This window comes from Canis aureus, chromosome 27, assembly GCF_053574225.1.
Source record: "Canis aureus isolate CA01 chromosome 27, VMU_Caureus_v.1.0, whole genome shotgun sequence".
NCBI classification, from domain to species: Eukaryota; Metazoa; Chordata; class Mammalia; order Carnivora; family Canidae; genus Canis; species Canis aureus.
Window position 1 is genome coordinate 10,352,583 of NC_135637.1, and position 25,887 is coordinate 10,378,469.

Sequence of the window (25,887 nt, forward strand, 5' to 3'; positions counted from 1 at the left end):
TGCCTATCATAAATAAATAAATAAATAAATAAATTAAAAAAAAAGAAAAATTAAAAAAAAGAAAAATTAAAAAAAAAAAAAAGAAAGTTAACAAAATGTAGGCTTATTTTAACATGCCTGATCTGGACAAAGGGAAGGAAAAGCCTCCACAGTAACTTTAATAAGTTTACTAAAACTACCAAGACGTGATCAAAGTAAAAAATATTAGGGGTGCCTGGCTGGCTCATTCAGTGGAGCAGATGACTCTTGGGCCTCAGGGTTGTGAGTTTGAGCTCCACGTTGAGTATAGAAATTACTTAAAAAAAAAAAAAAAAAAAAAAAAAAAAGAGGCAGACTTTTACCTTATATTTTAGTTAAGAATAAAAGTAAGAGGGCAGCCCGGATGGCTCAGCTCCCTCTTTCTCTCTCTTTCTGTGTCTCTAATAAATAAATAAAATCTTAAAAAAAAAAAAAAAAAAGAATAAAAGTAAGAATAGTTTACATGTGTATTTTACACATGAAAACATTTGGAAGGATGTATACTAAAATGTTAACAGTGATCCTATTTCTGGATAGTGAGATTTCAAGAGATTAGGGTTTTGTGGGTTGTTGCTTTTTGGCTCTTGTAAAAATTTTTTCTATAGTGAACATATGTTTTTGGTAATTAAAAAGGAGAAGAATTAAAATCAATTAATGCCCAAGTACAACATTAATTAATGCTTTTTGAAATTTAGTTTTTCTACTTCTTTTTTTTAAGGACTTTATATATTTATTCATGAGAGGTCACAGAGAGAGAGAGTCAGAGACATAGGCAGAGGGAGAAGCAGGTTCCCCTCAGGGAGCCTGATGTGGGACTCGATCCATGAACTCCAGGATCATATCCTGAGCCAAAAGCAGAGCTTAACCATGAGCCATCCAGGAGTCTCTCACTTGCTTCAATATGAAAAATAGGATTTTATGAGGAATCATAATGCTGTAGAGCACCCAAGAGACCATGTGGTCCAAATTACAAAATTAAACTCCATGCAGGCTCAGTGAGTGACTGGCCTGAGGCCACACTGTTCAGAGAGCAGAACCATGGCCTCTTGATTTCTGGTCTAGGACCCCCTTATACTAAAACCAAAATTTCAAAATACATTTATGTATTTTTATACATAAAAATACATTTATCTCCACAACACCAGAATAAGTTGGTTCAATATCAAGACCCTAAAAATATAAATGGTCCCAGGTTAGAACCCAAGTAATGGTGGGCCAGCTTTACCTTCAGGATTTCAGAGGGAGTGGTATCTGGTGGTACAGGTTTCCCACGATGCTTTGAATATTCAGTTATAAAGACTGAAGCTTCATCTAAACTATGGAATCAGAAAGAAAAAGCATCATGAGGACATTCTTTTAAGTGATAAATATGTCTGCTATCTTGATTGTGGTGATGGCTTCACGGGGGGAGGGGGGGATATATATGTCAAAATTTATCATACGGCATATTTGAAATATGTGTCGCCTACATATATATGTGTGTATACCATGTCTCAAAAAATAATGTTTATAAACAACACATGATCTATGGTTAGATCACAAGTGGTAAACAAACAGAAGGAAATGCATGGCATGGTAATGAGAAAGGGACACATCCCAAGTGGCTAGCATAGTTAGACTAAATGTGGTGATGGCCCAGGAAAGACTTCTGTCCTGACCAGGTTTTCTTTCCTTAGTACTAGCCATTCCTCCCTTCTCCTTTTCACTTTCTAAATCCATCCCAACCCTATCCCAAGAAGCTGACTTCCAAACTTGTGGATGTGGGAAAATTAGACAATCAAGTTTAGCAAAAATTATATTACATAAAAGCCCCCAATTCTGAGCAAGTGTCTAAGGAATAAAGCTGTAATTCAGGTTTTAAAGTAGGATTGTGAATCACCTATTTTGGGGGTTCAGAAAGCTTACTTGATTGTCTGATTCCAAGTTCATGTTTGAAGGGACTGAATTATACAACTAGCCTCTGGGTATGTGTAATAATGCTACAACTTAATACACAGAGCCCTTCATTACAACCAAATAGTTGTGCAACTGTTTGATCTTTTCCTCCAAAATAAAGGTAAATTTTAAGGAAATTCTATGGTAAGGCATTTTTGTTTAGTAGCTTGTTAATTAACTTACCTTATCTCGCTTGCCAAATAGTTTACCAGGTCTGTGATGTTGTTGGTATTCATCATGTGCAATTTCAACACTTGAAAGTATTTTGTCTTTGCCAAAATCCCAAAGTCTTTCTTACTTATGATATTATTCAGAATCAGATTTCTGATCTATAGAATAACAGGTATTTTTATATAAAAAATGTGTGGAAATGGAAAAAATTCCAAGGCCTTATTCAATACCCCAAAATTTCTTATAATCACAAGTTAAATTACCATTGTATTGTGACTAAGCCTCTTTTTTCAGGGATTGGGGAAGGGGAGATGTTTTGGCCCATTTTAGTAACAGATTAAATCAATAAGTAATTACTGTTAAGCACTCTGGGACTTTTTATGAGGAAGATCTACTTACAACAAGCATTTAAGGCTATAGATTTTCCACTGAGCATGGCGGCAAATAAGAGAGATGATGTCTCTGTCTTTTAAAAAATTTATTAAGGTTTAATAAAAGCAAAATGATTTTATATATTACCAAGCAGAGATAGTAGTTTTCAGCTTAATTTTGATTTCGGAAAAATTATTACCTTCTAATATCAAATTTTTCATAGTGAAAAGAAGAAGAAAATGCCTCTTACTTGATGTGAAAATCCTGCCAACTGGCCAGTATTCATATGCTCTTCTAATTGCTGTAAAATGATCTGAGGATTACATGACCCCAGAAAATTCTAGAGGAAAAAAAATCAAAACACAGTTAATGGGAAAGTATTATTACTATTCTGTCAAATCTGAAAGGTTTTCATTTTTAAATTTGGAATATCTTTAGGAATTTCTATTATAGGAAAAAAAGCCCACCTCTATCATATAACAAAAAATTATGGAAATAAGGAAGGAGACATTTTACAAATACCTATTGTAATAGTAAGAGCTGTTTGACAAGCATTTTGTCATCCTAGGTGCCAAAAGGAATCTATTTAAATACTGAAATTTTGAAAAGCATCAACGGATGAGTTTATGAATAGTAAAAACAAACAAACAAACAAACGAACAAACCCCAAGTCAAAGACAAGCACAGATGGCTGTGAAAAAATGCAATGAACAGACAAAACGACAGATAAAAAAAAAAAAAAAAGTGTGTTTATTTATATAGTTCTCTATCTACTGGCTTATCTACCTTTGGGGAAATACTGCAAAACATTCCCAAGTGCTTTGTTCTATTTGTCTGTGTTGTAAAGGGAATGAGTTATTTTTTAAAGTTCTGTCCTCAAACTGCTCATGGCTCCTTTTGTCAGACACCCACATACAAAACCTTCTCTCTTATCTCTCACATCCAATCACTAAGTCAAGCTGCTCCATCCAGTTCATTCTCACTGCCACCATCCTACTCTAGGGACATATCCCCTCAAGCCTTCCCTGCCCATCCACATCCCTGCTGTTGTGTGTGGATCAAGTGAGATTCACCTCCAGTCAAGTGCAACAACTTCTCACTCATCTCTTCTTGCCTCCTCTCTCCTCTGATCAAGCCCATGGATTGTTCCTTATAAAACAGTTCCTGAGCAATTAATTCACTTTACTCTTCCAGGAAAAGTGATTGCCCTCCCCACCTGCACCCGATAAAGGTCCAAATCCCTCTGAAGGCATCCCTCAGATGGATCTTGATCTATCTTTCAGGGTTATCGCCTGCTAAACCTGCATACAAATCTCCCACCCCAATCACACTGATGCACTCATGCTTCACAGGTCTGGTAAAAAGAAAATGCAACACTTTTGCAGGGGACATACAGCATGAGACTTTCTGTTTCTTTGGCAGCCCCAGAGGAATAATTTGCGAGATACCTTAATTTGCTGGTGTCTTTTTTCCGAGTGGGGCATGAGCATTAGACAGGCTAGTGCAAAAGCTGGAAGCTCTAACTGGACATACTGCCTGGCTACTCCAATCATGTCGAGATCATCTGAAACTGGACATCTTCAAGAGAGCACATGAATTTGTTAATACCAATCAAATTAATTTATGAATTAATTTGCTACCTGACTCTGCTTAAAAAGATTTTAAACATTGAAGTGCTGAGGCATAACATATGCTTAGTAATGAGCAACTTGAGTCTTTCACTGCATTCTTCGTGGAATAAAATAACCTGCCTACTGGAACACAGAGTACTGGTTGCTGCTGTGATTATGTCTGAAAGCCCACACATGCCTAAAGATACATGTCTTCTGAGTGTTCTCAGAAGACTCAAAACTTATGAGGTAACACTGCATAATTTAGGGTAGTTGTAAAAGTACTGTGTACATACATTAAAACTAATTTTAGAGAATGCTCACTGACCATGAGTTTATTAGCTGCACTGCATATGGAAAGTAGACATGGTAAAAATAGAAGACCGTCTATCTTAAAAGCAAGTGACTGGGCAGCCCAGGTGGCTCAGTGGTTTAGCGCCACCTTTGGCCCAGGGTGTGATTCTGGGGACCTGGGATTGAGTCCCACATCAGGCCCCCTGCATGGAGCCTGCTTCTCTCTCTGACTGTGTCTCTCCGCCTCTCTCTCTCTCTCTCTCTGATGAATAAATAAATAAAATCTTAAAAAAAAAAAAAAAAAAAAGCAAGCAGTGTGCTTAACTTCCCCAGAATGAATTATTGGAAAGAGAGGGGTTTTTTGTTTTTTTGTTTTGTTTTGTTTTGTTTTTAAGATTTTTTATTTATTTATTCAGAGAGAGAGAGGGGGGCGGGCAGAGACACAGGCAGAGGTAGAAGCAGGCTCCATGCAGAGAGCCCGATGTGGGACTCGATCCAGGGTCTCCAGGATCACGCCCTGGGCTGCAGGTGGCACCAAACCGCTGCGCCACCGGGGCTGCCCGGAAAGAGAGGTTAATTAGAAATGAATTTTATAAGCAACACAGAGGACTTTTGGGGGTAGGAAAACAAGTATCTTACTTACTCTAGAATAGCGACGAGACTCTCACAGCAATCTGATAACTGACTGGGACTCAGAGGACAAGATGCTGAAAATAAACAACAGTAATGTGCACATACTCCCACGTATAGAGTTATAAAATGCTACTGTCAATGTTTCAGGGGAGAGAAAAATACCTGAAAGTAGGGGTATCTGAACCACACGCTGCCAAGCTTTGCTGAAGTAGGGAACCTGGGGAAACAAAAACACAATGGGATTCAAGCCTGGGGTATCACTAACTCTCTAGGTTCTGCAGTCGCAGAACTAACTATACTGAGAGGTTGTGTTCTGGATGCTAAGACCAAAATCATAAATTGGTATCTCTCTGTTCGAGATGGTTAGATTTTAGGATAGTATTCTTTCTTTTTTTTTTTTTTCCCAAAGTAAACTCTACACCCAGTGTGAGGCTCAAATTCATGATCCTGAGATCAAGAGTCAAATGTTCTACTGACTGAGGCAGCCAGGTGCCCTTGGATGATTTTCTTCATAAGCGTATGGTTCAAGATCTTATCTTGATCTTTTTTTTTTTTTTTTTAATTTTTATTTATTTATGATAGTCACAGAGAGAGAGAGAGAGGCAGAGACACAGGCAGAGGGAGAAGCAGGCTCCATGCACCGGGAGCCCGACGTGGGATTCGATCCCGGGTCTCCAGGATCACGCCCTGGGCCAAAGGCAGGCGCCAAACCGCTGCACCACCCAGGGATCCCTCTTATCTTGATCTTAACGAATCTTGGCTGATTCGTTATTGTTTCATTTGAGGAAAAAAAGTGTCAGAACCAACTTAGAAAACAAAACTTACACTGCTGTGTGCCAGACATTGTGTAAGAGCCACAGGAAAGGCACAAGCATGTAAGAGAAAGGATTTCAAAAAATGAATAAGGCAACAACATCAATTTCCACTCATAGGGGAGGGGTAAAGTGACTTAATACATTTTACTCCTTATTATAGAGAAAAATTAAGAGTTAAAACTAATGAGATGCTAAGAGCATTAAATATACAGGTCTCTTAAGATCCAACAATCCCACTCGTAAGGATATGCTGAAGAGAAACAAAAACATACATCCACATAAAAACTTGTACACAAATGTTCGTGGAACAGCATTATTTATAATAACCCAAAAACCCATCAACTGATGAATAGATAAATAAAATGTGAGTCTGTCCATACTGTGAACATTAGTTTAGAAAAAAGGGATGAAACCATGAAACGTGTGACCACACAGATAAACCTTGAAAACATGATGCTGAGTGAAGGGAGCACAAAAGGCCACATACTGCATGATTCCACTGATACAACATATCCAGCATAGACACTTCCAGGGGCTGGAAGAGGAAGGAATAGGGAGTGACTGCTAATGGATCTGGGGCATACTTTCAGGGTGAAAAAAACGTTCTAGAATTAGAGAACGGTGATGGTTGAGCAACATTATGAATATACTAAAAGCCACTTAATTGTACAATTTTTATTTCTTTATTTTTGAGAGTTTATTTATTTTTTTAGTAATCTCTACCCTCAATGTGGGGCTTGAACTCACGACCCCAAGATCAAGAGTCACATGCTCCATGGATTGATCCAACCAGGCACCCCTTAACTTTATGCTTTAAAAGTGTACATTTTAGGGATCCCTGGGTGGCGCAGCGGTTTAGCGCCTGCCTTTGGCCCAGGGCGCGATCCTGGAGACCCGGGATCGAATCCCACGTCGAGCTCCCGGTGCATGGAGCCTGCTTCTCCCTCTGCCGGTGTCTCTGCCTCTCTCTCTCTCTCTCTCTGTGTGTGTGTGACTATCATAAATAAAAAAATTAAAAAAAAATAAAATAAAATAAAAGTGTACATTTTACATGGGAATTGTATCTCAATTAAAAAAAGAAAATAGATCTCTATGAGTTCTGTGGAACAGTCTCCGAGGCACCAAGGTTATATGGGAAAAAAAATTTTATCTAGAATGTCACTGCATTTATATGTACAAAAATGTATATACACCCACAGACACACAGACAAATACCTATATAATAGGAGAGTTCTAGAAGAAAACATAAGATCGTGTAAATAGTAGCTATTTCTGGGGAGATAATTTTTCCCCCCCTGGGGAGATAATTTTGATGGGAAATGGTAAAGGAGAATTTTCATGTTTTACTCAATATATTTCTATACTGTTCTAATGTATTAAGCTAAGAATAGATTACTTATTTCCACATTATACATCATTATACATAGTAATGATTATGTGGTACACAACTTGTGAAATTTAGAAAAGATTAGTATGACATGGTGTCTGATTTAACTATCTTCCAAGTCCAGGAGGGGCAGCCAAATTACACTGAGACAGGTGTTACTGTAGAACCAGGGTCTGGAGAGCAGACATGAGGGTGTGGCTCCAGAGGCCTGGAGGGCTGGGACTGGTGAGGTCCTCCTCTGAGAGGTGACCTCTGAGCGAAGTACTGGTCCCGACACCACCTTAATGGGACATCGATTCCGTTCTTTACCGAGGAACCAGTTACTTTACCTAATGCACCCGGGTGCCACAAGTCCACTGAGTATTAATATTAAATTATTTTTGTTGTTGTTAAAGATTTATTTATTTATTTGAGAGAGAGAAAGAGAGAGCGCGAAGAGCGAGAGAGTGAGAGAGCAAGAGCATGAGTGTGTGTGAGCAGGGGGAGGGGCAGAGGGAAAGAGAGAGAATCGCACTCAAGCAGACTCCCTGCTGAGCACAGAGCCTGATGAGAGGCTCCAACCCACCACCCTGAGATCAAGATCTGAGCCAAAATCAAGAGTCCATACTTAACCAACCAAGCCACCCAGGCGATCCTAAAGATTAAATTCTACAAAATTTACTTTAGGAAACTACATACCTGCCATAAAGAATGGATACTAGAGATGGAGGTTAAAACTTTCCTTAGATAAGGAATCTGTGAAAAAAATAAAATACAGTTTGGAAATTACCAAAATGGAAAACTTAAACATAAAATAGCAGATTCTTCAATTTTCAAAAGAAGTATCAGTAAAATGTATTTGCCATGAGAACGATCAGGGAAGCTCACTTACTAAATCACAAATATCAAAAAGGGTCAGGGAAGCTTCCATTTCTTTCCAGCAAAATTTATGTCATTTTTGAGTTAGCACTTTCTCTGGTCCAACACCAAGTTAAGTTTGGCACAAACCCAAGGAGAGTGAATGTTTGCAGCATACAGCTGTTCAATCACAAGTATGTGCAGAATGCTGAAGAGTTGCTCTGCAAGAGCTTTTACAGAACCCTCAGCCCAGGGCATGGAGTCTTACCATATTGAAGCCAAGGAGCTTTTGCAAGAGTCCATTCCAAAGCTGCAGGTCATAGATTTTGTATTCTAAGCAAAGCTCAGTCACCAATCTGACTGCCTGAAGAGAAAAGAAAAAAACAAAACAAAACAAAACAAAATCATACTGCTTCAAAATACCAGGAAATGAAACCACCCATAGAAAAGGTAGGCAGGGCAGCCCCGGTGGCACAGCGGTTTAGCGCTGCCTGCAGCCTGGGGTGTGATCCTGGAGACCTGGATCGAGTCCCACATCGGGCTTCCTGCATGGAGCCTGCTTCTCCCTCTGCCTGTGTCTCTGCCTCTCTCTTTGCTCTCTCTGAATGAATAAATAAATAAATCTTAAAAAAAAAAAGAAAAGGTAGGCAGCTAACACACAAAATACACTCATAATCTAGGTGCGTCTATTGCCTGATTTCAGTAAAGCCCCCTATCTCTCTAATAAATCAAGGAAAAAAATTCTTCTTGCTGAAATGAATTCAAACAGCATTTTGGACTTTCCCCGCTGTCTTCTTTCTACCCAAGAATGGTTTGCCTTTTGGCCCCATAATCTTTATGCCCTAGGTTTCAACTGCCTCAGAGACTGAATTCCCACAGTCAGTGAGGAGGAAGAGAACCAACACCCCTCCTGGCATAGGGACAGCCTCTTCTCCCCACCCGGATGAGGACACACAGGCTCTAGGAAGGGATTACAGAAGTGTCCTCTTGCTGGTGGGGATCAGGACCTAAGCATTAAGGGACAGAGGTAAGGGGAGCCTCCAAGTTGCTTGTTACCTGTCAAGCTAGGAAAGTAGAAATGGTCTCAGAGCAGTAGACTTGTTCAGGAATAAAGAGTTTCTCCAGTTTCAGGCATTTGAGTGAATACAAGAGCATCTGAGAAGATGGGGGCCCCACCCCAGACAACTCCATGTACATACCAAGGATTCATGGCTGTGGTTTTTCCATAGACCCTTAATCATTCCTTCTTTAGGACTGTTGCAAAATAATTCATATGTGATGGGGATATTCAAAGTCTCAAATGATGCCAGAAAAGTTATACATTTCAAGTAAGATCTGGAAAACAGGTATTAATGGGAATCATTCTTACAAGCCACATTTACATTTAAGATAAAAGCCACCATAGGGCAGGGCACCTGGGTGGCTCTGTGGTTGAGCGTCTGCCTTTGGCTCAGGTTGTGAGCCCAGGGTCCTGGGATTGAGTCATGTATTGGGCTCCCCATGGGGAGCCTGCCTCTCCCTCAACCTATGTCTCTGCCTCTCTCTCTGTGTCCCTCATGAATAAATAAAAAAAATCTAAAAAAAAAAAAAAAAAAAAGCCACCTTAGGGCAATGTTAGGCCTGCTTGTTTTCAAATGTCTATTTTTTAGGCTTCTAAATATATTCACTGAATATTAGAAAGAAATCAATATGAGCAAGATTAAGAAAGCATTCAGTTCCTAAATGCTTCAAAAAACTAGGGGAACAAAATGTTTTCAGAGGTCTATGTCCCCTTTGCTAAAATGGCAAGGACATTCAACGTAGCAGAACTAGGTATATACACAGCTACTCTAATGCACTCTTACAAAGTAAGGGGCTTAAGTGTACGCTCCCAAAGAACCGATCTATTTCCTGTTTCTTTTTTTTTTCTTTCTTTCTCTTTTTTTTTTTAAAGTAAGCTCTACACCCAACTTGGAGCTTGAACTCATGACCCTAAGATCAAGAGTCACATGTTCTACCAACTGAGCCAGCCAGGCACCCGTGTTTCCTATTTATTAACACAATTTTAAAAATTCTACTTACTTCACTTCTTCCATGGGTTTTTTGAAGAGAGATTCTATAGTTTCCTTGTCAGCCAAATATAGGAGACACTGAAGAGCTCGTGCTCTGTGGGCAAAAGTTAACTGGCGCACACCCAATGTCTGTAAAACCAAAGTAGGTTTGCAGAGACACGCATGCTGTAGTTGGGTACATGAGTTTCAACTTAGGTAACATAAATGTCATTAAAAAAAAAAAAAATCAGTCAATCTCTTCTCTTAGGGAGCCAGTGATTCTCAAAGCATGGTCCATGGACCCCTGGTAGGCCTTCCTCAAACTTTTTCAAGTAGGAAAAGGTCAAAACTACTTTCACAATAATACTAAGATGTTATTTGCCTTTAGACTGTGTGATATTTGCGCTGATGGGTAAAACAACCAGTGCTAGTCAGGGTAGGAACACCCATTTGCTGGGGCAGCCATGGCATTCTTTACAGCCAAACAAAAGTGACTTCCACTTAACAAGGTTCTTGATGGAGCAGTAAAAATTAATTTTATGAAACTTCAACTCTTAAATATATTAATGAGTTCATGCTTGAATACATATTAATTAATTAAGATGTATTCATCAATGTTCTGTGTGACCAAATGGGAAGCATATGTAAAGCATACTACAGGACTGACGGTTTCTCAGGGAAAAGCACATGTATGAATGAACTGTGAGCTGAACTAGGCACTTTTCACAGACCACTATTTTTATTTGAAACTATGACTATCAGATAAACTAATATGCAAGGGGGAAAAATGGATTTTCTCCTCAGTTGCTGTCGAGGACATACAACCAGCAACCTCTGATTTCCCCTCTTTCCTTCCTTCTATCCAAGACCCATTTGCCTCCTGGCTCTACACTCTTTCTCTCCCTCAGTTCCAACTACCTCAGAACATTCCTAGAGACAAAAGCCTGAAGGCTAAAGAGATGGTGTTGCCTTTAGATAAAAGGGAAAATTTAGCCAGCTAAAGTCTAGTGGAGAGAGAAGGAGGAATGGCTGGAGGGTACAGCCCATCCTGCAGGGCCCCTGGTAGTAGGAATGTTGCCTAACCAAGGAGTTAATAACTTTGAATGTAGATAACCATGGGAATTGTCAATAGGTTCAGTTTGCCAAACAGGACGTTATGGAAGCCAGCACTAAATGGGGCTTGCTGACACTATAATCCTGATTACAATGTAAGATATGCAGTACTCTGAATAAGTGTGTAAGTGAGCATTATGTTAAACATCTGTTAATGATACCAAGCATGGTAAATATGCAGGAAAAAATGTTAAGCTCTCATGCAAAGATGAGTTTTGACTCCATGTCTAGGGCTTACAGTTGTAGCTGATGTTGCAAACACGAACAGCATTCTTGAACTGTAATCAATCGGACGAGGCAGAAGAAGATACAAGACTCTGGGGAAAAATATTTTAAATTACATTTAGATTTTAATTTAGTGATAGAGCACCTAAACAACAGACCTGTTTTACAGTCCTTAGAAAAAGTCACAAGGCATCCCAAACATGGGCCTGAAGTGTTTGGGGTCAAAGACATTTTTGCCTTTCCCCTTAATGGATGCTTAATCTTTTCTTGAGTGAGTTCCAATAATAGCTAAAGATGATAAAAACAATAAATGTTAGGCCTCAGTCTTCTCATCTATAAAACAGCTCATCAATCTCTGACAGTTTTTTAATTTTTAAATTTAAAAAAAAAGATTTTTATTTATTTATTCACGACAGAGAGAGAGAGAGAGGCAGGCAGAGACACAGGCAGAGGGAGACGGAGAGAAGCAGGCTCCATGTGGGGAGTCCAATGTGGGACTCGATCCCAGGTCTCCAGGATCACACCCCGGGCTGAAGGCAGTGCCAAACTGCTGGGCCACCAGGGCTGCTCAATCTCTGACAGTCTAAATTCTACTTAAGAAATTAATACAGACTATAGGGATCCTTGGGTGGCTCAGCGGTTTGGCGCCTGCCTTTGGCCCAGGGTGTAATCCTGGAGTCCTGGGATCGAGTTCCGCATCGGGCTCCCTGCATGGAGCCGGCTTCTCCCTCTGCCTGTGTCTCTGCCTCTCTCTCTGTCTCTGTCTATCGTGAATGAATGAATAAAATCTTAAAAAAAAAAAAAAAAAGAAATTAATACAGACTATAGGGCAGCCTGGATGGCTCAGCGGTTTAGCGCCTGTCTTCGGCCCAGGGCATGATCCTGGAGACCCAGGATTGAGTCCTACGTCGGGCTCTTACATAGAGTCTGCTTCTCCCTCTGCCTGTGTCTCTGCCTTTCTCTCTCTGTGTCTCTCATGAATAAATAAATAAAATCTTTTTTAAAAAAAGAAATTAATACAGACTATAGCTACAAAGTACATTGGACACTATAATGGAGAATTCTGTTTTAATTCATAGGACCTGTTAAATGTTTAACCTCTAGACTCAGACCTGACTGGCCCCCTTCCAGAGGAGAGTAAGATGGATAGGGTGGGTGTATGTGGTACGAAGGAGGGAGAGGGTAGAACTGTCAGTGGGAAAAGGCAAGAAGCTACAAAATTGGTAGGAAATATCCCTTTGGGAGCTCCCTAGGATTTTTCTTTTCTTCTCTCTCTTTGAATGGTTTCCCTCTAAGACTTTCTGTTGTGACTGATTCAGTTACACACTGCAGGATGAATCTACCTCTTGCTTATCAGACAAAGGTGCCCCTGTGTTTAAAAGACTAAGCAAGGACAAGGTGGAGTCCACAGGAAAGGAAGGAATGGAGGGGGTGGTAAGCCAGCTCTGCCCAAACCAGGAGAAATTCTTCTCTTGGGTTTGTTGTTCTACATCCTTTCTCACTATCAGATCTCCAAGGCTGATGCAGAGCTTCACAGGTGACTTGACCTACTTTTGGTCTAGAGCAGGAATGGCAAAAAACTGGCATGCATGTCACCAATCCCTCCCCCATGCCTATGCCAAGCATCATTAATGGATTACCACATCCTTTCTGATTTAGGTCCAGATATAGTAGGCAAGCCGTGACCAATCAGATTTAGCCCATTAGATGAAACCTTGGTCTCAAGTCTTCGGTTAGAAGGTAAAAGGAATCCTAGTGACCCATATCAGAACCAGCCTAGCTCTCCAGAGTAAGAGAATACATAGGGGTCTGGAGCCAGAGTTGTAGAAAATAAAAGAGTTCTCCTTTGCTTGAGGTGCATCCTCTGCTAAAGGTATTCTAGGAACCCTCTACATTAGTAGGGACTCACTGAGGTTTCAGAAATTCTGGGTCTTGGTTGTTTATTTATTCCACTGGAGACAGTTGTATATACTCATGGCCATATATCAATTAAGTAATTCTTCTCAGAGACTCTGACCCAAGTTACATGAAGAAAATCTTTTCAAAACCAACCTCTGACAGATTTATTGTAAGATTCCAACTCGGCAATAAGATACAAACACATGTAAGTAAAGAAAAAGTACCTTTGTAGTGCTTCATCTTCTTGAAGTTCAAATAATTCTGATGGTTTCTTTGAAAAAGTGAAAAAAAAAAAGGTAAAAAAAAACTACAGAAAAGTTTGTTGACTATATAAGATAACACAACTAGATGAAAAACCCAATATACAGAATTATGTTTACAGAGAAGAAATTAGATTTTTCCTTTTAAAAGGGGGTTTCCTCGGGGTACCTGGATGGCTCAATGGTTGAGCAACTGCCTTTGGCTCAAATAGTGATTCCAGAGTTCTGGGATTGAGTCCTGCAGCAGGCTCCCAGAGTCTGCTTCTCCCAATCTCTCTCTCATGAATTAATAAAATCTTTAAAAAAATAAAAAATAAAAAAAAATTGGGCAGCCCTGGTGGCGCAGCGGTTTGGCGCCGCCTGCAGCCTGGGGTGTGATCCTGGAGACCTGGAATCGAGTCCCACATCTGGCTCCCTGCATGGAGCCTGCTTCTCCCTCTGCCTGTGTCTCTGCCTCTCTCTCTGTGTCTATGAATAAATAAATAAAATCTTAAAAAAAAAAGAAGGAACTTACACATATTTTAAAAAAATAAAAATAAAATAAAAAATAAAAAAAAGTTAAAAAGAGTTTCCTCACATTTATTCAGTCAGGAAATATTTGCTGAGCACTTACCATGTGCCAGGCACAATTCCAAGCACAAGGGTTGCCTGAGTGAACAAAATAAATGCTCCTATCTCCCAGTGCTTACAGTCACTGGGTAACTTTTAAAAGGAAAAGACTCCATGGATTAGAAATGAGTTGGTCAGTAATTCAGTATTGAGCTACAGGGACTTACAAAGCCATGTGCAAGATGCTAGATACAGACACAGGTCCTGGCCTCAAGGTGCTTGAGTTTAATTCTCCAAATTTACATAGAGGTTAAAACATGCTGGTTTCTGAGTCAACCATAGATTCTATATGGCCTAGCTATGCTTCTGGGTACAATAAAGCTCAGTCCTTCTCTTCATAGACACTTAAAAAAATATATATTTTATTTGAGAGAGGGGGCATGGACCAGGGGTAGAGGCAGAGAGAGAAGCAGGCTCCCTGCTGAGCAGGGAGCTCGATGTGAGACTCGATCCAGGACCATGAGATCATGACCTAAGCCAAAGGCATAGGTCAACCATGTTAGTTGGTTGAGTCAAAGATGGCTCAACCAACTGAGCCACCCAGGTACCCCTCTTCGTAGACACTTAATAAATAAATACTTGTTACATTGAATACTAAGGGATATCAACACTAATTAAAAACCTAATGTCATTTCAGTTACAGCATTTGTTTACAAATAGATTTTTTTTTTCAGGCATATCTGCCTAGGCAGATAAAGGAAGTCTCCCTGATTGAGTTCTGCCTGAAAACACAGAAGCAGTACAGAAAATTCTGCATTTGGATTGCTGAATTGTAGCATAAGTTTAGATGTTAACGACACTATTTCTCTAAAAAATTGAAACTATATGCCTCCTGATGTCATACACTGAAAAAAAAATCACCTACATGGTGTTCTTGCCAAAAAGACATAACCTGAATCTAATCATGAGACATCGTAAGAATGAGACATTTTGCAAATCAATTAGCCAGATCCCTTTAAAAAGATCAATATCCTACCACAGTCAAAACAGACTGGTGGGCAGCCCTGGTGGCTCAGCGGTTTAGTGCCGCCTTCAGTCCAGGGTGTGAACCTGGAGACCGGGGATGGAGTCCCACATCAAGCTTCTTGCATGGAGCCTGCTTCTCCATCTGCCTGTGTCTCTGCCTCTCTCTCTCTGTGTCTCTCTCATTAATAAATACATAAAATCTTTAAAAAAAAAAAAAGCAGACTGGTGTAGAAATCATCAACATATGCAAAACTGGGTTATCTGTGTGGTGGGGAAAGGAGTTTGAAGAGAAGCAAATTAGGGACGCCTGGGTGGCTCGGGGGTCGAGAGTCTGCTTTGGCTCATGTTGTGATCCTGGGTCCGTGGATTGAATCTTGCATCGGGCTCCCTGCAGGGAGCATGCTTCTCCCTCTGCCTATGTCTCTACCTCTCTCTGTGTCTTTATGAATAAATAAATAAAATTAAAAAAAAAAAAGAGCAAGTTATTAAATTGTCTCAGTTTAATAGTTATAAAAGGAAATATAGTTAACTATGTAATAGGGACACCCGGTTATTTAAATTCACATGAGCTATTAGGGCAAATTAGACATCATATGCTTCCTCATTTCATACCCTGAGAAGGACATGATACCACTTAGGCAGGATTCTCTCTCTCTCTCTCTCTCTCTCTCTTTTTTTTTTTTTTTAAGATTTTATTTATTTATTCACAAGAGACACACACAGAGAGAGAGAGAGAGAGAGAGGCAGAGACACAGGCAGAGGGAGAAGCAGGCTCCATGGAGGGAGCCCGATGTGGGACTCGATCCCGGGTCTCCAGGATCACACCCTGGGCCAAAGGCAGGCACTAAACTGCTGAGCCACCCGGGCTGCCCAGATTTGAGCTCTGTGTTGTATCAATAGTGTTATCAATTTTAAATTATTTAATTTTGATCATTATAATGTGGTTAAGAGAAAAGCCTTGTTCTTAGGAAATATCAACTTGTTAAGGTGTAAAGAGGCATGCCATATGCAATTCATTCTCAGTCCAGAAAGATATTACAAGTAAATATATTATAGGGCAAAGAAAATATGGCAAAATATTAAACACTGAAGGAGCTGGGTGTATAGGAATTCTTTAAAACTATTGCAACTTTTCAGTATATTTAAAATTATTTCAAATAAAGAGTCACATTAATCTAAGAACAGGCCACTTCTTTTATATAAGAGTTCATCTGGAATCACCAATTAAAAAAGTAAAATAGTTGCAAAACAATATTTAAATGAAAAGAAAAAGGAAACTTCATTATAACTCATCAGATAACAGAAGGTATTAAAAGCAGCAAATGTTCCTTGTTCTAAGAGTGTGAACTCTTAATTAGAAGCTTCTGTCAGTGTGGGATAACAGATGTAACAATAGATCCTCTTGGAGAATGGACTTACCTCACTAGGTTTTGTGGACAGGCACAGCCACTTCTCCAACAACATGTCCCAGACCTTCTCCAAATTAATTTCATTAACTTCGGCAATTTCTTTGGCGGCTGTGTGAATATCTGAGATATTCAAGATAAAGGATTTTAAAAAGAAAAACCCAAGTTTTCAATGAAAGATAACTGAGAATCAAAATGATAGTTCTTGAGCAGAAAGATAAGTGGCATTTTGTCTTCACCTGGATAATCTTTGCCAGACGAGTTCTGAATTCTTTGACTTATGCTAGGGTGTTCGTACAGATTGACAATGAGATGTGCTGGTTTTCCTATCACTCTTAGATATTCCGTGGAGTTTAGCTTGTGGGCTATGAGCACAGCTTCAGTGCCTGATCGTCGGTACTGAATATGAAGCTTCTTCAACAAAGCCTCTGCTTTTTCACGTGTTTCATCCTTTAAAAAAAACCCACACAGGTAAAAAGAGAATCTCATGCTCTAAACCTCAGGTGAAATGAAGAATCTATCTTTGTCAATTGAGGTCCCTCCCTGCCTTAAGTTACATTCTTACATAGCTACATAAACCCTAATCTTTCTTCATTTTAGGCATACAACCCTTAAAGATGCCCGATATGAGGACAAGATGAGAAGGTATACCAGAGGAGCACAATTTAAGTGAAAAGAGACAGGAACCATCCACTGTGTAATTCAGACACACCTGAGATGGAATATTCTGTAGCCACCTCTCAGCCAGATACAGGCAGAATTTCAAGCTAGACATCTTGAAGGAACCTGAGAAGACAAAGATCCTTAATTAAGCAAATGTTAATCTTTTCAAGACAAATGTATTTGAGTCAAATTAAAAAGACTATTTTTTAAAAATGAGAATGCATTCTCAGAGTAAAAATACAATTTAAATAGGACAGAAGGATACATACATTTTAACCAAAACGAGGTAAGATCATAGAGGTAGTACAGTTCACTGTTCTCACTTAATATACTTTATATATATATGTGTGTATATATATATATATATATACATATATATATACATATATATATACATATATATATATATATATATATATAGCTTGGGTATCTTTCCAAATCAACTACACAGTATTTTATTATATGAATATGCTCTCTCTCTCTTTTTTTTTTTCCTATATGCTCTCTTTTTAAAACAAGTTCCTGACAAATAAGCATTAAAAAAAAAAATTAGTTGGGCAGCCCAGGTGGCTCAGCAGTTTAGCGCCGCCTTCAGCCCAGGGCCTGATCCTGGAGACCCGGCATCGAGTCCCACATCGGGCTCCCTGCATGAAGCCTGCTTCTCCCTCTGCCTGTGTCTCTGACTCTCTCTTTCTGTGTGTGTGTGTCTCATGAATAAATAAATAAAATCTTAAAAAAAAAAATAGTTCTGAGGTGCCTGGGTGGCTTAGTCTATTAAACATCTGCCTTCGGCTCAGGTCATGATCCGGGGGTCCTGGGATCAAGCCCAAGTCAAGCTCCCTGCTCAGCAGGAAGTCTGCTTCCTCTCTCTTCCTCTGCCCCTCCTCCCTACTTGTTCTCTCTTTCTCTCTCACATAAATAAATAAAATCTTTAAAAAATTTTTTTAAGTTATTTTCAACTTGTTACAAATAAAAACATGGCAATAAGTGCCTGTGCTTGTGTGTTCTTTGGTTATGCAAGAACATATAAAGATTTATCACCAGAAATGTGACTGGATATTAGGAAACATCAGTTTCTATCCCTACCAACAAGATGGAGGAGCGCCCACATCTCTGCAGCCTGATAAGCTTCAGGGACCCTTGCTGAATTGACTGGAGCCTTTTCAATATTCAGCAAATTTTAACAATGTCAGCAATGCACCAAGTGCAGTGAAGTGAAAACAGGACACACAACATTTTAAACTAACATCAATAGCTTTAAATGCCTCTCCTTAAAGACAGAGAAGTCCATTTTCTTTTTTACTGCAAGTTCAAAACAAGAAGCCAAACATTTTGAGCCTATTTAGAGGAAGAATCCATACCTTCTGGGATATCCTGGGCAAGACTTATGCCAATAGCCACAGCCCACTCTGGGTTAACTATAGACAGTAAGTAGGATTCAATGGTTTGAGTGATCTTAGTTATTTCCTTGTTAATCAGTGTTGAGGATTTAGCTTCTGTTAACTTCAGGAGCTTGGGCTTCAGTTTTTTTTCAAAAACATGCTTGGCAGTAGACACATACAGAGTGTCCAAAGAGAACTTCAAAGAGAGGAAAAGAAAAGTCTGTTTTATATGAGCACCTTTAAGGGTTTTACCCGAAAGCCACATAAAATCCTTCTATACGGGGTCTAAGTTAACTAGAGGGTATAAAGATACATCTTACCTTCATTAACTTAGAAATCAAGAGCAGTGTTGGGAAAGATTCTTCACTGAGTTCTGTAGCTAAAAAGGAAATGAGAAAAAATATGATTTGGTTAAGAAATTTTTTTTTGGCTATTCAATAACAGTCATAAGAAATTAAGGAACATACATAAAATTTTCCAGAAGTTCTGTGCTGTGCCAAAGAATATTAGGTGAAAAGGCAGTCTAGTTTGGGCGGCTGATGGCAAACTTATCACATGCTCCAACATATACTGATACTCTAGGTCCACTGGAGGAGATATTCTTCTGTATGATTTTAAATGTTTCAGAAGACTCAATGCCTATATTAAAATATAAATGTAATTTCCTGTGAGATTAAACCAATCCTGTTTCTGAATTGTCTAGCTTGATAGCATCATGGATTTCCATTTCTGTGATGGTCTTGTTTTCAAAAAGATAAACAAAACTTCTATAGTTTTACCTCTAAGGTTATCCTTCTAAATCAAAACCATAATTTATACAATGATTAAAGAAATTATGTGTGGAGAAACTAATGGAATCCTGTGGTTGGTGGGGTCTTTGTGAATTTGACAGTTTCCCATGCCTTCTCCCAACAGTATGAGAGATCTAAAAAATATTTGGTTTCATTTTAAATACATAAGCAGTAGATCTAAAATTAACCCTTTACATCCTTTACTTTTTGTTAGCTTAAATCTGATATTTTGGGGGCCTGCAAAACCTTTTGAATCAACACATTGTCTCTTAATTTTTAAAATCCAATTTAAAAAGAGATAAAAGCTACTATGACCAAAATTCAGAAAAGACTAAGAAACTACTGAAAGCACTAGAATTGAGTCAGTCCTACCTACCAATGTAGTAAGTGGACTCGAACTCGGGTTCCACATAATACATCTTTTCCCCTTCTTTTGAATCACAAAAATTTTGCTTTAATTCTTCCAAATTAGTATTTCAGTGACTTCATGCCCTTGGACAAGTTTAAATTGCTTTAGTAAAGCAAAAATAGGATTAAGGTAAATGATAAAATATAGAAAGCATGAAAAGTCTTTTTACTTCTGTATGCCTTTCAAAGAAGACAGGAGTAAAATACAGAGCAGAAAGGATAGTCCAGAAAGATAATACATGACTGCAATTCTGTAAATGTCCAAAAAGCAGCATAAAGGTAATTTTTAAATGTATAATATATTAGTTATACCTGATTAATATTGATGTTGGTTATCTCATCATCAGCTCTTTCTATAACTTTTAGGATGACTTCAATCATTTCATAGTCATAGGGATCCAACTATATAAAAATTTAAAAATATCAAAACTTAAGATCATGCCAGGCCAAAAGATGGTTTTATTCAATAATGGTCATCAGTACAGATCATAAATATAAAACCTTAGTGCACTATGGTGTTAGATTATTGTTTTAAAAATGAACTGAAATGGGGAAGTCTGAGTGGCTCAGTCAGTTAAGTGTCTGGCTGTTGATTTCAGCTGAAGTCATGATCTCAGGGTCATGAAATTAAGCCTCAAGCCCCTTGTTTGGCTCTATGCTGGGTGTGGAAACTGCTTAAGATTCTCTCTCTCCTTCACCCTCTGCCCTTCCCCCCACCCATGCCCTCATGAGCACTCTCAAAAAACAAACAAAAAAGTCAAACTGAAATGGTTTTATCTGAAATGTTTTTATCTCTAAAACTAGCTCTTTATGAAGATAAACATTCTTTAAAATGTTTCCAAAGTAACTTTAAAAAGAAAGCTGTAAATAAAAATAAATAAATAAATAAATAAATAAATAAATAAATAAATAAATAAAATAGAAAGCTGTTCTTAGGGTACTAAAAATCTAGAAAGAATAAATATATCAAAATTTCAAAATTTTGTAAGACTTTTATTTTATTACAAGATTTTATTTATTTATTCATGAGAGACACAGAGAGAGAGAGAGAGAGAGGCAGAGACACAGGCAGAAGGAGAAGCAGGCTCCATGTAGGGAGCCTGATGTGGGACTCGATTCCATGACTCCAGATCAGGCCCTGAGCCAAAGGCAGACACTCAACCACTGAGTCACCCAGGCATCCCTTGTAAGACTTTTAACTTAGAATTCTATGTATTCCATTTAAGATGGGAAAAGTTAAAAAAAAAAAAAAAAAAAATAGATGGGAAAAGTACAATTGGAGGAAATGGACCTTTTTTTGGAAATGATGTAACTGGAAATGAGGCCTCCAAGAAAAAGTTTCTCAAAGGATTCCATTCTGGCTCTAATCATATACTGAAATGCAAAAATTAATTGGGTGGCACCTATATATGTTCATAAAAAGAAAGAAGTATTCTCTTTGTTCTTTGTTTCTGCCCACACATTACTTTTTTTCCCATTTCTTAAATGCCAAATAAAGTCACAAGAATAACCACAGTGAACTAAGTGGGAAGATGATTTCTTGTTTTTTTTTTTTTTAATTTTTATTTATTTATGATAGTCACACAGAGAGAGAGAGAGAGAGAGGCAGAGACATAGGCAGAGGGAGAAGCAGGCTCCATGCACTGGGAGCCAGACGTGGGACTCGATCCCAGGTCTCCAGGATCGCGCCTTGGGCCAAAGGCAGGCACCAAACTGCTGCGCCACCCAGGGATCCCCGGAAGATGATTTCTGTAGTACCTAGAACTTTTGAGCAAGTCTGTATTATTTTTGGCTGAATTTCACGCAAAATATAAAACTTTAGTATTTCTTGTTGTCTTATAATTGTCCTCGCCCTTCTATCCACTTTTACTCCCCCAAGAAACAATCCCTCAAACTAAAAGTTCCAATTCTCAGGAAGATCTAAGAAAATAATCAAACGAAGAGGGCAAATACGTACATATACATATATGAAAATATTCATTTTAACAACGTAATAGTGAAATGTACAAACAATTTAAATGTCCATCTATAAAGGCCTGGTTAAATACAGTGTGTTTCGGGATACCTGAGTGGCTCAACGGTTAAGTGTCTGCCTTCAGCCTTCAGCTCAGGGCGTGATCCTGGAGACCCGGGATCGACTCCCACATTGGGCTCCCTCCATGGAGCCTGCTTCTCCCTCTGCCACTGTCTCTGCCTCTCTCTCTCTGCCTCTCTCATGAATAAATAAATAAAATCTTTTAAAAAAAATAAAAAAATAAATATAGTGTGTTTCATCCATATTGTGGAATAATATGTATCTGTCAAAAATGAGACAGATATATGTGTACTGACATGTAATGATAATATATTAAGTGAAAAAAAAAGAGTAATAGGATAGGATATTTAACCTAAGATAGTCACCAAACTACTAACATTTTTAACATAGATATGGGCATGGGGTTATAGAGAAATTTCACTTTTTGATTTTATATTTCTCTCTAGTTTGATCTTTTTCAAAGAATGTGCTATCTTCAAAAATCTGGAAAAGGCTATTTCTATTTTTAGAAAAAAAAAAGACAGGAAAACTACTATGTTAAATTATATTAAAAAGAGGGGTGCTTGGGTGGCTCAGTGATTAAGCATCTGCCTTTTGCTCAAATTGTGATCACAGGGTCCTGGGATTGAGCTCATGTTGGGCTCCCTACTCAGCAAGGAGCCTGCTTCTCTCTCCACCCCTCCCCAATTTGTGTGTGTGCACACTCTTGCTCTCTCTCAAATAAATATTATAAAATAAGCTATATTAAAAAGATAGAAATCTAAAATTATCAAAATTAAAAATTTATAAAAAATATAGGACTTACATTTCCAGCTTGTTACTCTACATATCTAAATGAACTAAGGGTAGGAGAGATGTTTGAAGTGACCCAATACATTCACTTCCCCATTCATCTACCTTATACAGTACTCCGCTAAGACTGATGACCAAATCTTTTGTGCTTGTCAGCAGAGGAACCATTTCCAGAGCTTTAGCCAGGATTTTAGGGTGCTGCTGCTTTGCAGACTGTGTGTTCGCGTCTCCCTGGCTCTGGTTGGCACTGGTGTTGTGTAGCAGTGTTTCGATGAATAGCTGAAGAGCTGCATCGCAGTTCAACTGAAATGTGCTAAAAGAAGCATTCCATTAAAAAAAAAAAAAAAAGAAGTATTCCATTACATTACTAACTTCCCATATGCATGTTTCTGTACAATTTCTCCCTAACACATTCCCATCACTGGACTCCAATAACTTTCTCATTGCCCAGCCTCATTATTCGATTGTATAGCTGCCATCAGAGTTAATAACTGCCTTTTAAAAATCAGATCTTATTCTTGGTGGCCGTGTTGACACAATACTGGGGAAAAATTTGTAATAAAATTGAAAATATTTAATTCCTCTAATAGGGCAATTCACTTTCTTTTTATTTATTTATTTAATTTTTGCAATTCCACTTTCATACACTTCACAGATGTAGCCAAGATACACAAATAAGGATGTCCACTGCACCAAATGTTTGTAATATTTAAAAATTGAGAACTCAATCATCTATCAATAAGGAGTTAGTTAAATAACTTATTCACACAAAGGAATACCAGAGTTCAAGAGCTATGAAGAAGGGCTATATGTACCAGTCTTATAAGACATCTTGTTAAGTGAATGACGTATGCTACAAAGTGGTTTGTAAAGTATGGTTCTGTTTTTGAGAAATTTAAAGAATGTGTGTTAGTATGTGCATAGGGGAAATAAAAAAACAATATAGGCCAAATTCTTAACAGTGATTATTCCTGAAGGGTGAGATTATGTGGAACTTTGATTCTAGAATGTTCCATTTGAATCAGAAAAAGAATAAACACTTAAAAATTAAGAATAAGGCTAATATAGACAAAAAGACAATTCCAATGCCTGAAGTCCTATTAATCAGATGATAGTTTAATTTGCTATACAGAATAACTGAAATACCAAGAAAAGCTTTAAGTAGGACCATTTTAAAATTTCATTATTTGAAATTCTAAAGGCCAGCTAAATTTATTCAGCTGGACTCCTTGAGGTAAAAGTGTCACTATCACACAAATACAAATCATCAATGCCACACAAGCAGTAAGATTGTGAAATAAATTTGACATTATTCTAACTATTTACATTTCAGAAATGGGGTCAGTCCCTTAAAACAATATGCAAAAATCTACCAGGAGTTCAAATTAATAAATAAGAAAGTGTGTGCATCCCAGTCTGGATTTGTAGCAGTTCAAACTGAAGAATGGCATAGTTTTGTTATTTCAAAGTATAGTTAGAGCTTCTTAGAGCTATGAACAGCCGAGAGCCTTTGCCTTTACAGGTTCAGGATGGTGATGGCCAGGGTCCTCACTAACCTGTTCTCTGTCTACAGGAAGAGCTGGGTACCTACCTGGTTTGAAAGCTATGTGGCCTGTGTGCCTCTGTGCTAGGCAGCCTCATAACACTAACTCTGACTTCACAAACTTCTGTCACAAACTGGATAAGGGTCATATAGCACCTTTAATATTTTTAAAGCAGTCACTTATTATTTGACCTTGAGCAGGTTACCTAACATGGGTTTGTTTCCTCATATATAAACTGGTGATAATATGCAATAAAAATTGTAAAAATTAAATGGTGTATGAGAAAGCACTTTGAAACTGACAATGTGTCACCAAACTAGTCATCCTATTTATTAGATAAACACCTGAGATATTATTTATTCCTACTCATCACAGTGAATTATTATCTATAAACAAAACGTTCAGTCTTAAGTTTTTTCTATTCACTTATTATTTTTTAAAAATCTCCCTAAATCATACTTTTCATTATGTCTTAATTTAAGATGACCCTGCCCCTGAGTTAATCTGATTTATACGTTCAATTGCTCATAACAATATTCCCAAACTTTCTGAACATGAGGATCATCTGGAACTCCTTCCTATTAAGGATCAGATTCTTGGGGCTCAGCCTAGATCTGCTGAGTCAGAACCACAAGGGAAGGGCCCAGGAATCTATAATTTAAAATCAGGTGACTTAGGTGATGTTCATCACTTGGCAAGTCTGGGAAACACTGTTACATGATAACTTAAGAAAATTTAATCTGGTTCTAGATTTACTCAGTTTGGGGATAAACAAAAGAAAACATCAGGGGTCCATGGACCATAGTCATCTTTATTATCATCTTCTTGCAGTAAGGAGTACCTGTTTTTTAAGCTAACAGCAAAAATACCACTAAGGTTTAAAGAATTACCAGCAATATTCCAAAATGACGCTTGTGTCCATATCTATATTCTCCACGAGAGCTTTAATGAGGTCCTTCTTGGTGAGAGAATGTTGCCTGAAAACTGGCTGAAAAGAAATCTAGAAATAAAAAGCAAAAGAAAAAACCCAATAAAGTAAAATGTACTAGAAAAAGGACACCATGGTAATTTACTTTTTTACTATCCTTTTTATAGAGAAACATTTTTCTAGATTCCTCCATCTTCTTTTATTTTTTTATTTTTTTTATTTTTTCTTTTTTTTTTTAAATCATCCCACCCACTTGACCATCACCCTAAGATTCAGGTATACTTGGCTGTGGGTCAAATACCTCTCTTAGTCACACTAACCTTTGGCTCTTCATCAGTTGAGCATGGTTGTTAGCGATAACCAGTCCCATGACTGCATATGATTTAGACATCAAAACACATACCATTTCTGCAGTGATTACACATTTGATAACCTTACTATGTGTGTATAAAATAAAATGTTTTGGGCAGCCCAGGTGGCTCAGTGGTTGAGCTTCTGCCTTCGGCTCAGGGCGTGCTCCCAGAGTCCCAGGATCGAGTCCTACATCGGGCTCCCTGCATGGAGCGTGCTTCTCCCTCTGCCTGTGTCTCTGCCTCTCTCTCTCTGCATCTTTCATGAATAAATTTAAAAACCTTTAAAAAAACTAAAATAAAATAAAATGTTTTTCATTCAGAGTGTAAAGAAAATAGGGTTTTGTTTTTACAAAGTGAAAAATGATTTTTCCCTGGTAGGAATTCTTTTTTTTTTTTTTTTTTTTTTAAGAT

At 38.2% G+C, this 25,887-nt stretch overlaps 1 protein-coding gene across 8 annotated transcripts in view; it reads right to left on the reverse strand.

Moving 5' to 3' along the window:
- KNTC1 (kinetochore associated 1) overlaps positions 1–25,887 on the reverse strand; it is a 91,162-nt gene that overhangs the window by 12,665 nt on the left and 52,610 nt on the right. For all 8 annotated transcript variants that reach the window (XM_077875434.1, XM_077875438.1, XM_077875440.1 and 5 more), the window contains 21 exons: positions 25,086–25,195; positions 22,757–22,964; positions 20,137–20,226; positions 19,093–19,264; positions 18,946–19,004; positions 18,605–18,821; positions 17,293–17,366; positions 16,820–17,030; positions 16,594–16,703; positions 13,564–13,610; positions 11,454–11,532; positions 10,134–10,252; positions 9,272–9,407; positions 8,341–8,436; positions 7,914–7,970; positions 5,196–5,250; positions 5,044–5,107; positions 3,945–4,074; positions 2,747–2,836; positions 2,137–2,282; positions 1,244–1,334 (listed from right to left, as the gene is read on the reverse strand). In XM_077875434.1, the coding sequence (XP_077731560.1) occupies positions 1,244–1,334; positions 2,137–2,282; positions 2,747–2,836; positions 3,945–4,074; positions 5,044–5,107; positions 5,196–5,250; positions 7,914–7,970; positions 8,341–8,436; positions 9,272–9,407; positions 10,134–10,252; positions 11,454–11,532; positions 13,564–13,610; positions 16,594–16,703; positions 16,820–17,030; positions 17,293–17,366; positions 18,605–18,821; positions 18,946–19,004; positions 19,093–19,264; positions 20,137–20,226; positions 22,757–22,964; positions 25,086–25,195 (2,361 nt within the window). The remainder of the gene's footprint in view (positions 1–1,243; positions 1,335–2,136; positions 2,283–2,746; positions 2,837–3,944; positions 4,075–5,043; positions 5,108–5,195; positions 5,251–7,913; positions 7,971–8,340; positions 8,437–9,271; positions 9,408–10,133; positions 10,253–11,453; positions 11,533–13,563; positions 13,611–16,593; positions 16,704–16,819; positions 17,031–17,292; positions 17,367–18,604; positions 18,822–18,945; positions 19,005–19,092; positions 19,265–20,136; positions 20,227–22,756; positions 22,965–25,085; positions 25,196–25,887) is intronic.